The following is a 13,177-nucleotide window of genomic DNA, read 5'->3' on the forward strand; positions in this document are numbered from 1 at the left end:
TGCACAGCGTGAGGTTTTGTTGAACCGCCCAACTTTGCTCTTTCGGCCTTTGTTGCATTATATTCCCGAATGCATCCATCAGCCCAAAATTACCATGTCAATATGATGCGGAGCAGATGAAAATTTGTCTGTTTGAAACTGACACACAACACCAGTTGAGTCTATGCTTCATCAATTACCGAGCTATTTTATTAACCTTCAGTATTCAACACATCTAAAGTAGACATATAATGCCAATACAAATGTAACCAGTTTAAGAAAATATAAATTACAAGCGCATGCTGTCACAGTAGAATAAATCTGTAGAACAACAAGTACTATGTCTGAGACCAAAAGAACAGATTTAAACAAACAACCAAACAAATGTGACATCAAGTTTAAAACTGCAATGAAAACACTGTAAGATGAGACAGAGTACACAGAATGACAATATCATCAAGACAGTAAAAAAAATAAAAAAAATATCTCAAGACCTTCAATACAAATGCACACTGCTATTTGTCTCTCTATAGATTACTTCCTCGTTATTCTCAACCCTTTCAGAAACGTTTAGTTGTACAGAAGAACAGAACTACTAACTAAAGATTTTCTCTGTGAAACTCCTTGGCTGTGTGGACAGGCCTGGCGTTACACTAGCTATAAACATAAGCCTCTCTGTGTGGAAGCATGTCAGGGGTGGATGGTGTCTTTCCTTGGGACTGGACACTAAAAAAAAAAACAAAAAAAAAAAAACAACACAGAGGCCTCTTGTTGAAAGCTCTCATCTCTGTAACAGCACACAGATGGAAGGCTCTGCCAGTTTGGCCTCTAGTGTGTGGTTCTCAGGGGTTTGGCATAAACAGGCTCCAGGAGGTGCAAAGGCAGCAGCATGAACAAAGCTGCCAGGAACACCACACTCACCAGGGATAACAGCACATAGCGGCCAATGAAGAAAGTGTCCACAATCTGCAACACATTAGAGCCAGAGACAGGCTAATGAGTCCCCTCATTGTTATCTGAACTTGAATGGGTCTCATTTCTCTTTTTTTTTATCTATGTTTCACTGAGCTATTTTCAAAGGACGACAAAATTTTGATAATTTTGCAAGTTTATTCCAGCAGAGGTCAGTAGCGTACTGCTATGTAAACCAAAGTTGCTAGGCGACTTGTAGCAGTCGAAATAATCAAACTAGTCCTCTTGTCAAATTAACAATAATTGGAGAGGTTATTAGATAGCGACAGGCAAAGTACACAGGGCTATTTTTAAGTGAGAAAGTAAGGTATGAAAATGGCAGCTAAATGAAAGAGACCAGTGAATAATGCACTGTTTCACATTTAAAGTCTTCCATTATATAAACCAAAACATGAAACTAAACATAGGGTTCTCAAACGTATTTCAGGCATGTGCATATTAACATTTCTATAGCATAAGATGAATTCTAGACACAAAGAGTCTCACAGTAGATTTCACGGTAGATTCAATGGATATTTTTCCTTGCATGCTGAAACACAGGTTTGGAATCAGGATAGAAGAGAAGTCAAACCATGACTACAGTCCCTGAGGGTTTGATCTGGTTCGCGCGGGCCAAATCATCCAGGAGGGCACCAGTTCACTGCTGACTAAACACAGGGCAGCGTGGGGGTGGGGGGTGAGGGGGGGAGCTGGGGGTGGGCATTGTCTCTAGCGGATGCAGTGTTCTCTCGTTTAACGCATCTCACTTTCTAATTTGCCAATTAGTCGGCTAGTGAAGCACAGAGCTGGGGCCATGTATTATTAATGTGGCATCGAGCGCTCTGTACAGGGCCCCTGTTTGGGGCTGGCCTAATTGGCACTATGATATTATGCCTTTGTATAACAGCGAGGGGTTAGCCACTGCTTATACACCACACAGGCAGTTATCAAGAAATACGCTGTATCTGGTCAGATTCACTGCAAGAAAATCTTCGACGGGTAAGACAAGAAGACACGACCTTGCACACACCAAAATCTTGTCTGCCCTTTTAAATGTGCTTCTGATAATGTACCAAGGTAACTGGAGACCAGTTCATCTACAACTGAAACGGATAATTTTACCTTCTTCTGTATGGTCACTGTGAGCAACTGTGTTTCTTTTCGGAAAGTTCGATGTTGCTCTTTCAATGTTGTCGTCGGTTTTTCTTCTACCTTTATTTGTCAAAGTATTTATCTTTCCAAAAATACTACACAAACATGTGAACCACAGTACACAATAAATGGAACGAAAACGAAAATTCATCTTTAAAAAAAAAAAAAAAAAAGAACTCACCGGAGATTAAGGAGTGGTTTAAAGTGGCCAAAAATGCATGGGATTTGCAAGTCTGTCGACGACTTAAAATCCTTTTACAGTTTGAAACATTACAGCATGTTTTCCTTTTTTGATGCAGCTCTAAAATGTAAACGGTAAAATGGATTGTGTTTGCTAAGGATGAGGGGCAGTTTGGCAGCCGTGGGCTTAGTTTCTCTGGCAGAAGCTGAAGGGAAACCTGCTGCTGGGGCCTGTGTGTTTGCACAAATCTGCTGCTGACGGGTGATAAAGCAGATCAGGTCTTTGCAACAAACACACTGGCCGTTTACATACAAAACCGTACAAAGGCATCGCAAAATTTGAAAGTTAAAGTTCCGAAAAATAAAACTGGATTTAAATTTTGAACGTGATTGGGTAGAATTATTGTGGCTTTAGTATGATGTGTATTTTTAAAAAAAATGGATAATGAATATGAAAACACAGACTCACAGTGACAGCTTTTACTTCAAATGTTGTAAACAAGGTTCAATACCTCTTCGGAATTTGGGCCATTTAATTAACATTCAGTTAATTAACATTAATTATAACTAATGTTGCCATGAGAAGGCACCCGAACTGAGTCATGTAGCACTGAAAATTCCAACTGATGTGTTTTATTAATTAGCTATTTCTTCCCCCTCAGCATAGCAATGGAGGCACTGTCAGTTACTACAGATGGGTTTAGAGAGTAGCCTACTCACCTCTATGTCCTTAAGAGGAGATGGGACTTCAGGGGCACGTGGGAAGAATACAAGTACCAAAGTGACAACCAGACCCAGCAAAAAAACAGGGATTATAGCTAACCTGGTGTAAAGGGGGAAAAAAGTGGCAAGAACTTCAGAAACCTGAAATGTATATTACTGGATATATCTGATTCCTTTCACGTGCATTAATGACAAATGCAGATTAACCTTGGTGAATTTATGAATCACCACGAACACTGTGTGTAAGAGAGGAGATCTTACCTTGTTGGTCCAGATGCCCTGGACAGAACAATGCTAAATACTAAAACCACAATCCATACCAGGGCAATGAGGAACACTCCTGTGCCCACGCCAAACACCACTCCAGACATTATTCCTCAATGTCAAAGAACAAGACCTGTATTCAAAACAGACAGGAAAGAATGCTGCTGTACAACGACGTCATTCGTTTATTTAAAATCAGTGCGAAATAAATAAGTTAGAGAAGCACATGCAGCTATCGAAAGAGACACCTTCGACATACACTTCACCGACAAGATCACTGGAGGAATAGAGTAGGTCATGGTTAGTACGTGTCCACGATACGTGTAAACTTAAAAAAAAAAAAAAATCCTTTGCTAAACTTGAACTGACTCTGCATACTTTAATAAATATCTGTTGTATTACTTTGACGTACCGTTTAACATCGGGGTTGTTTCATAAATACCAGTCTTTCTCCGGAGCTGATGTAAAGCTAGCTGGCTCGTAAAATTCATTGTTCGTCTACATTTAACGTCAACTTGATAAGCAATATTTAGCTTGCAACCCCGATTATGGTAAATTTGTGCCACTAGCCACGTACAGAATTGAAAAAATAGCTAGCTAATATAGACAATAATTACAATAATTAGCTAGCCCGCTATCATTGGTAACTAGTACACTGTCTGTGTATATCACTTTAGCCTCAGGCATTACCATTATGGCGTATTCTCAAATATTTTTATCGTTCATCAGAAAGTTAGCAGGGGGATTCTATCCGTGTTTTCAGTATAGAATTAGCGTGTTAAGTATTAGCGTGCTCGATTCTATTTGCTTGGATTTACGATAGTGTAGGGCAAGATGAGCAGCAGGCAAGCAGACCATCGGTCTAATAATTTGCTGATTTCCAGTACAGTTAGTGAATCGGCGTTCATTTTTCTGGCTAGCTAGGACAGTTCGATTTAGGAAGCTACAGAACTAGTCTGTTTCTATGTTATCTAACTTGCCGCTTATTACCTTGTGATGTCATCGAAAGTCGCAATGTTCCATCATAACACTACTGAGTAAATATAGGAGACAGTTGACAGGGTTTTACGATTTTCATTGTTAACTTGCATCTCTCTTGCAGCCAAGGTTTCCACTGATTCAAAATAACAACAACATTGCCTTGGTAACAAGTAACAAACTACAGTCAGAAGCAGCCTCTCGTGGCCGTCGTCACTGAAGAGAAAAGCATGTTGGGAGATGTAGTGATTTTCAATTCCGATGCCGACAAATCGTACAGCAATCAAACCATAAATCAAATGTACTCATTAATTGTTTTTAAAGTCGTCTCTTTACAACGGGCACATTATTTCTCGTGTGTTTTATTTATGAACTTATTTTGCGTTTTCAGACTGACAGTAACTGACAGTGACTCATAAACACGCGATTGATTTCATGTGGTCGGTGATAAAGGTAACTATTTATAAGTAATAGTTAATTGATTTTTACGAGATACACACAGTTCGTCTAACAGAACTGAATGAGAGTAAACATTAATATGCGTTGTATAGTTGTTCGGAAGGTAGCTATCACTGCAGACTGAATTTATGGATAGCCTAGTTAAACTAATCGTGGCTACATTGGTCAAGTTGGTGTGTCTTTTATGACGAAGGGAATACATAGGTCATGGCTCCAAAATTTTGCATGAAAAGAGTTTACGCATAACATTGGATTTCAATTCGCCACTGGCCATAGATTTCACTTTACACCGACAGGGGGCCGGCAGACTCCGCGGTTAATGAGATGAAGATGAGCACGGCCTGGGGTATACGGTATACTGCCACTGAAAGAGGAACAGTGGAGGTGTAGGCATGGGGGTACGACGAGGCAGAAGGGGGGGATGGTAGGAGGGGTCTTACATGGCAGACGTCACTGGTTGTGTAGGGGAGTATAGGCTGTGTTGTCAGCCTAGTGTCAGTCTGATGAAGATTGGCATTCAGGTAAGCTGTCATTCATTTTCAATGTCAGAGCATAGACCGGGCTAACACTTCAGCATCTTTTTTCTCCGGTCTCATTACAAAAGGCAGGACATTATTCATACAGACAGGGCCATGCTAGGGAGAGTGAAGGGGGGAGAGAGAGTGATAGACAGAGAGAGAGGGAGAGAGCGAGAGAGAGATAGAGGAAGAGAGAGAGAGAGAGAGGGAGAGGAAGAGAGAGAGAGAGGGTGGGAGGAGGAGGCAGAGAATGAGTATGACAGAAGGAGGGAGGAAGGGATGAGAGAGGGAAATGGGGGAATAGACGATTTTGTGAAAGCACAGAGGGCTTACGGATGATTTTTTTTGGACGATGAAGCGTTTGGACTGGCTAAATGTGGTGGTAATTTTTGAACAAGTAGCATTTCTATGCGGGCTAATATTTCATTATGTTATTCTGTTCCGTACTCTGTGGGTACAAGCTGCAATTCATTTTGACGGTGAAATGGATGCGTGCAAGGCATTTTGAAGAATAATTTTTATTTGTTTACTTAAAGTTAATGATTACTTTGCATCTCACATGATTTTGTCTGTATCTCATGGGTAATTGAGTCACGGATTCTGATATGAATCTTTTTTCAGCTTAAGTTCATGATAGACTATATTTACTTGTACATTTGTCGGATCCGTCTGTATTATTGTGTAGAGTGTACGTGTGAATTGTGGTCTGTAACGACCGCAGAAGCGCAAACTGGTTTCCGTTTTGACAACTTCTGTGTTTTTCTGTAACTTTTTTTCGGATCTGGCGTTTAATCATGGGTCGTTACAAGTGAAATAACTTTCCGCAGCTGAAAGAATGTCAAAGAAGACCAGACTGTTTTACTTGTAATTAATTAATTTACCTCTGGTCCTTAACCCTATGCGTATTATAACTAATTGCAGACTAAAAGTGTACTCCTTTGTTGTTTTAATGAGACGGATTTACGGAGTTGCACTTACATTTGCCATGTTTGTAGACTACTAACATTCCATCTTACTGGCAAACTAACAAGCAAAGTAATTTGCAGTCTGGTGAAAGATTTTGAGTCACACTGTAGAGGTTAAAGGTTATAGCCTAATTAAAGTTTAAACTTGATATCTTCCTTGTGTTTGGCTTTGAAATGAATTTTTTCGATTCATTATACAAACATGTATTTTATTCTCACTAACTAACGATGGTAGTTATTTCTGGCATAACCAATATAAAGAGTCTAGTTTACATACAATAAAACAGTAGAGCCACAGGACAGAGACGTTTGGTTCCTTTTGAAATTGGGTATATTTGATTTAAAATGAAAGATTCTTATTCTTGCGAGTAGGTGCCTCCTTAACCTAGTGTGACAGTAAGCAGAGAAATGCCTTTGAAAACTACTCCAAACAAAGTGTGCTCTTTGTCAAAGTATTACCCAGTTTTCAAAATTTATTTTAGATCTGTCTGCTATTAAATTATTGAACTGCTTTACTTTAAAGTATTGACTCAGTATGGATTTCAAATCGACCACTGATGAACAGTTGTATGAATCTGCATCTATTTTTCAGTGGAGCAAAAGGCCTTTTCCTAAACTTTGTAAAGTATTTATTTTGTGTACTGCATTAAAATGATTTTATGAATTGGGGTTCATGTACTCGGTCATTTCTTATTTAAATTCTTGACTGATGATAAAAGTGTAGGCTGTAAATTGCAATCTGTTTACAGCTCTTTCTCTGCGTTCTTATTGCCAGAATAAGCGGTAATACGACAGTAATTGAGACAGTGAGGCTTTGGTTGCTGCAAGCAAGCTCGAGATGAAAATACGAGAGAAAAAGTGGATAATAGTTTCTACCTTTTCTTCGTACACTAAGAATCAGTTATGGTCCCACAGTAGCATGGTATCACATGAGACAGTTTATTTTAATTATGAAAATTTACGTTCTGATAACATGTAGCCTCATTTTACCAATGCAAGCAAAAGCCTTTGTTGTAACAAATTATTTTTATATTATTTCATAGTACCGACACACTGGCAGTATGAGTCATTTACAGTCGCTATGTTTGATTCAGAATTATGCCCGTGACTTTTGCAACACATGGTGATAAAATGTATGGGAAAACTTAGGCAAAAAGTTATGCTGACTATGTGTCTTATATCCAAAAACTGCTCCAGTTTCTTTAATTACAAATCTTACCTTAAAACTTACGAATTTCTGTATTTTTTGGAACTGTCATCTTTCCAGTCTATTTTCATTTCATGGTGACACATATTCAAATATGCAAGTTTTTTTTTGAGGTATTAGACTCAGTATGGGTAATAGGCAATTTGAAGTATATGTACTGGAAGCTATTGGAAGACCATTAACATTGAAAAAGTCGAATTCATTAAGCAAGACTGAGAGAAATGTGAGCTTTCTCATTCAAGTTGGGCATGACTTTTCAAACTATGTCTCTTTATTAGCTTCCGTTCCCATTGCCTCTAATCATGGTGTTTTGTACGGTGTTGTGAGCTATCACAAGGTTGTAATGTTTGTTGTCTGCTAGACAGGAGTTTGTTGGATGGTGCCAATTTATATGCTGCAATCCCTGCTGAGATCTTAATTGATCGATTTGTGTCGTGGGACAGACAGCCCAGGGGCAAAACCACAAATACAAAGTACCCAGACATTATTTGCATATTCCCATTCCTCCTGTTATGGGTAAATTATAATTTGAGGTGCAATTCTGTAGGTCCTGCAGCTTTCTTTTTGGTCTAATCACTAATAAACTGATTCAGTGTTTCTAAATGAAAGAAATAAATAGAGCGGGAAGAGCATATGTTAGAAACTAATTTAAGCACTTATGTGTGGCCATGAAGCTATTTAGAAAATTGAGCTCGTCTTAGCATGCCATTTTTTTTTTTTTTTTGGTTCCAATCTAATGTCACCTTAGTGGTGCCTATCCAAAAATGCGTAATTTGCTGCAGTTGTCATTAGCAGTATTGGATTTGTACGCCTAATAGCCCATTTGATATGTCTTTAGTGGAAACTAACGGAAGACAACCCAGCCCCCCCCCACACACACACACCCCACCCACCCACCCCAAAATCCATTTGTTTATATCTCAGAAAGAGAACAATCAAGTGAGAATTATTCATTAGACTGTAATCTTTTGGGTCTCGCTTTTTTGTTGTTGTTGGTGTTTTTTTTAGCTTGTCAAGGTCTTGTGTAAGTCTGTTAGTCAATGAAAGTCTTTTCACGTTGTTGTATTTGATTGTGCTCCACACACCTCTAGACAATTTAGATTCGTGTAGCCTCAGCAGGCTTGGTACTAGCAAGGTTCACTAAGCCTTGCTGATCCCAATGGCTCTCCAAGGAGCAGAGGCCTGCTATTGCTGTTGGAGCGTTCTGAGTTCAAAATGACCTCGCCCGGCTTACTCTTGCCCGTTCAGCTGCTGTACCGCTTGGCAGAGGAGTCAGGTCGTCCCCGGCGTCCTCGAGAGACCGGGAAGGTTGAGGTAGAATTGCTTGATTTATAACTTTGAAAGGAGGGTGGATGCATTTAACGATCCGCCATACTGCTCATATCACAGTTCATGCAGTTCTCCAAATCCCGGTCTGCAGAAGGACACAAAATACCACACTGGGGTTAAGTCATGAAAATGCATTAGGAGTATGGAAAACAATGCTTCAAAAGAACAACAGCGGAGTGGCAGCATGCTCTCTGTGCATCTGTAAAAGTGTTCTCTGTCAGTGCACGCGCCATGCAGAATAAAGTTCAACTCGAAGTTAAGAGTGAAGAATTTATATTTTGTCATTTAAAGTAAGCTGCTGGATAAAAAAAAAAAAAAAATAGTGAAATACAAAAAATTCCAAAAAATACAAAAATGATGGTGATAGTGACAACAACAGTGTCATTCTTCTTATTCTTCTTAAACTAACTGGTATTATTATAGCATAAATATGAGTCTCCCACGGGTAGTAATCTGAACACTATATCTGAAAGCCAATAAACAATGTAAATCGATTTGAAAGCCAAATTAAGTGTAAATGTAAAGGCAGTATTTAACGAATGTGATAGCAGAGTAATACACACACACATTGTATTGTTGTTGTTGTTGTTGTTGTTGTTATTCTGCTTATTATTAATAATAATTATTATTGGTAGTAGCAGTAGTAATAGTAGGAGTAGTAGCAGCAATATGAAATTCAAATAGCCAAAAAACATGTTTTTTATAGAAAATCGTTATAATACAAGGATCAAAAGCAAAATCAAATTAGCAGAAGCTTATTATTAATTCTGCATTTAAAACCTTTAACAAGGCTGTAAACCTCCTCGTGCCTTTGTTCTTATCTCTTGTGGAATTCTGATAATCCTAATAAATGAATACTGCCTCACTGAGAGAAATATGAAGCCTGCTAGTAAATCCAGAATTTATTATATTTGAGAGCCTTAGCAGTTGCTGAGCAGAGTCAGGTTAAAAATATTTGATTAGGCTTCAGCTGGAGATCAAAGCAAAGAAAATACCACCCAAGATCCACTCATATATTTTAGTTCTCCTCAAAATAAAAATATATGAAGAAATATTATACCTTCAAATTCCATTAAACAGTCTGCTCTAGGTGTGAGAGTCCTTGAGATGAGTTGAGATGAGAGCTCTTGTGATGTTTCATATTTTCTCAATTAGGCCGGAGACGTGAGGTGCACTTCTCACATGTTTTACACATTTCAGACATTTGTGTCATATCAAGGCTGTCAGGCGAGCAGAGAGTGCTGCATTTGGCCTGCATTTGGTACTGTATCGTCCTTTTTGAAGGTCTTGCTGTAACTATCTGAGGTTTGAGATTTTGTTGATTTTTTTTAGGGGTGTGTGTGTGTGTGTGTGGAGTGTCCACTTTTATCTGAACTGTGAAGCGAATGCACTGAAACGCAATCTTTCAGATGTCATCTAGTCTACAATAGTCTTATCTTCCCAAGTCTGCTTCGATGACATCATTCATCAAGGCCTTTGCCAAAAGTGAATGTAGTACATATGTACCCTACTTTGCATCATTTAGTATGTTCAGTTTAGTGCTAGAAGTGCAGTGCACGAAAAAAGCTTGAATCTAACTCTGGAGGTGTCATAAGTGTTTAATGTGTTCCTGGGGAAGCACGTGGCTACGTAAATAAATAGGCGGTAGCATCAGGTGGAGAATCATGCCACAGTTCTGGCTGCAGTGCACAGTGGGATTAATTGTTCTGCAATAGCATGCTGTAAAATCACCCTTAACAAAACCCAGAAATAATGAGGTCATATGGGTATTTAAAGTGTACTCATATTTTTGGAAATAGTTTTGCATATTTAATAAATTTCTAATCAAGTATGCTCAAAAGGCCCACTCAATAGTACGCGGCACGAGCTTTTAGCCCGCTGTGTATATTTTTCTCCCATTCACACTTCCTGTCCGGTTTTTGGAGGCGCTTTATTATTATTTCAGTTGATCTTGTTCAGCTGTTTTTTTTTTTTTTTTTTGAGCGGGGGGGGGGGGGGGGGGGGGGGGGGGTTCCTTTGTTTAAGCGAAACCAATTTGTGCACCTTTCGTCTGTGTTCTGTATGGGACCCGCGTGGCTTTATGATCTTTTGTCAACTGTGGAGACATTTGAGCTCATTGATCGTAAGCCGTGCCTGTTAAAATGCCTGTAATGGCACCAGAACGCTGCAGCTGCATTTCAAAACGTAGCTATGGCCCTGTCGCTATTAATGCCTCACAGTGAGTTTGCTTATTGATCATGAGTGAGTCTTAAATGGGGTCTCTTTTATTCATTTTAAAGAGCACTCAATGCATATCAGTGTTGATAAGTGGATGTGCATATTATTTGCAAAGTAATGCATTTTTCATGTTTTATTGGGTTGTTAACTTTTCAAACACATAAAGGAATACTGTTTTATCCCTCGACGAGAATACAGTAAGCCAGCTGGCCACAGAGTGCCCATAAAGCCTTTGGCCTTCCTCATCTTTGACATGACAGATGAATTAGAGCCAGCATGAAAAATTATGAGTCTGTCTTTTGTGGTATTCAAGTCAGTGATTCCGCTTTCAAGTTTTGTAAGAATCATTAAGTGCTATCAATCATCTGATGTTTTTGTTCCCCGTACCAGCGCTGTGAGAGGGACTAGCACAATAAAGCTTGTTTTATGCCGATTTTTTAACTTTTACTCAAGATTTTTAAGAGCTCGTCTCTCAGAAGATTGCTCTCAGATTACTTCCTAGACAATGAGATTTAACTCTTACCTCAGTCAGTTGACTGTTGTTGACATCGTTTCATGACTGTTAACGATCATCATTAATAATTGTAAACTGCTGAAATATCAAACATCACATTCAAATACATCCCTCTTTTCAACATTATGTGGTAGTTGAGCTTTGGTTATTACAAAACACTGAAATGGTAATAGCAACATTAAGTTTACATTTGCATTCACATCAGCAATGTAACAGTTGGCAACATTAGTTAAACTTTGGATGCAAAGAAATGTTCCCCTCATATGACAGAGATATATTTGCAATGTGTAGTCGCTAACAGATGATCAAATGGTTGTATATCGTGGTACACAGGTGATGAAACAAGATTGTTTGCTCTTAGGAGAAACAAACTTTAAACCTGCAATTCTGCAGCAACTAACATACCATATTTCCCTGGTTCCCCGGTCTCTTGACAGACGTGCAGTCGCTATATTGCCTTTGTACTCTGTGTACTTACGAGCAGACATTTTTAGGAAAACCTCATGTCCCATCAGATTTAAGAGGTGATTTTATTTGAGGCATGAACAGCATATTTCTGGCTATTATAATGGCAGCTCAATGCACAGTGCGCTACTTCTGACTCCCGTTTGCTATTATTGAGTTTGATGGGCCCCAAGGCATCAAGTTGTTCTCTTTCACGTGAATATGTAAACAGTACAATTGCAGATTTGTGCAAAGGCTTTGGAAAAAAAAAAAGAAACATGAAACAGAACATGAATCCAGGTTTTTTATTTACACAACTGTCAATGAAATTTCATCTGGTCTTAAAGCATTCATTGCCAGAAATGACTTAGCTGTTCTTTTCAATGAGAGATGATTTGTATCTCCAGAAGTATTCTGACTTGTCCAATCAAAACTGACTTAATTCATTCTCTGTGGTTTTTCCTCCTTGTGCAATCCATTGCTGATCAAAGAAGAAGCCTTGCTGTTAATTGCCATTCTTCAGCTGCTGAGATTAGTGACTGCTACAGTTTAACATTCAAGAGGGTTTGGCACTGCACACTCATATCTATCATTAATGTTTTCCCTGGGAATTCCCTCTGCCGATTCCTCTCCACACTTCCCTCAGTTTACACCATTTTTACACGCCAACTTTCAGCCATTTTCAGAGCAGGATTAATCTACGCCAACAAAGACCCAAAACGGGTACAATGTCATAACGCTGCATCAAGCTGCGTTTCAAACATTCAGAGACTCGAAGAGCGTGGAAAACACAGCGTCCCGTTCTGCCTTCTATAACTTTATAATGTTGCCCTTCAGAGATATCGATGACAGCCCCGGGCTAAAAGTGAAATGTAAACAGCTGGTGTCCGGGAGTCGGGGTAAATGCGGATGCTTGCATGTGGCCAATTGCCATGACCAGGCTAGAATGACAAGGACTGGAGCGCGGAGGACAGGACATTGGCCCATGTGCCCGGGAAGGTGTCCTGCCCAAGGCCCCGCGTCTCAGATGGGCCGGCCGCTTTCCGTGCGTTTGGAGCAAAAGAGGTCACTAAACTTTAAGAGCGCGAGTGTCACTCCGGGGTGACACCTTGCACCTGCCTTTTGACTCCGGGCTCGCGTGGCGTGGGGGCGGCTGACCGGTGCCGGGCCGTCGTCATGACGACCGAGGTATTTATAAACGGCCGCAGACATTTAATACCCCTTATCACACCTCTGCTCTCAGCTTTCAGTCATCCTTAAAGATGCCATCGTACGCCTAGGCCAAAAAACAGTCAGC

At 39.6% G+C, this 13,177-nt stretch overlaps 1 protein-coding gene across 1 annotated transcript; it reads right to left on the minus strand.

The window, feature by feature from the left end:
• Window positions 1-807: 807 nt before the first annotated feature.
• Window positions 808-3,356, minus strand: tmem218 (transmembrane protein 218). The gene is made up of 3 exons (XM_030792238.1): window positions 3,247-3,356; window positions 2,983-3,085; window positions 808-945 (listed from the first exon to the last, which is right to left on the minus strand). The coding sequence occupies exons 1-3, from the start codon at window positions 3,354-3,356 to the stop codon at window positions 808-810; spliced, it is 351 nt and encodes a 116-aa protein (XP_030648098.1).
• Window positions 3,357-13,177: the final 9,821 nt, after the last annotated feature.

This window comes from Chanos chanos, chromosome 15 (assembly GCF_902362185.1).
Source record: "Chanos chanos chromosome 15, fChaCha1.1, whole genome shotgun sequence".
In the NCBI taxonomy this organism is placed as follows: Eukaryota; Metazoa; Chordata; class Actinopteri; order Gonorynchiformes; family Chanidae; genus Chanos; species Chanos chanos.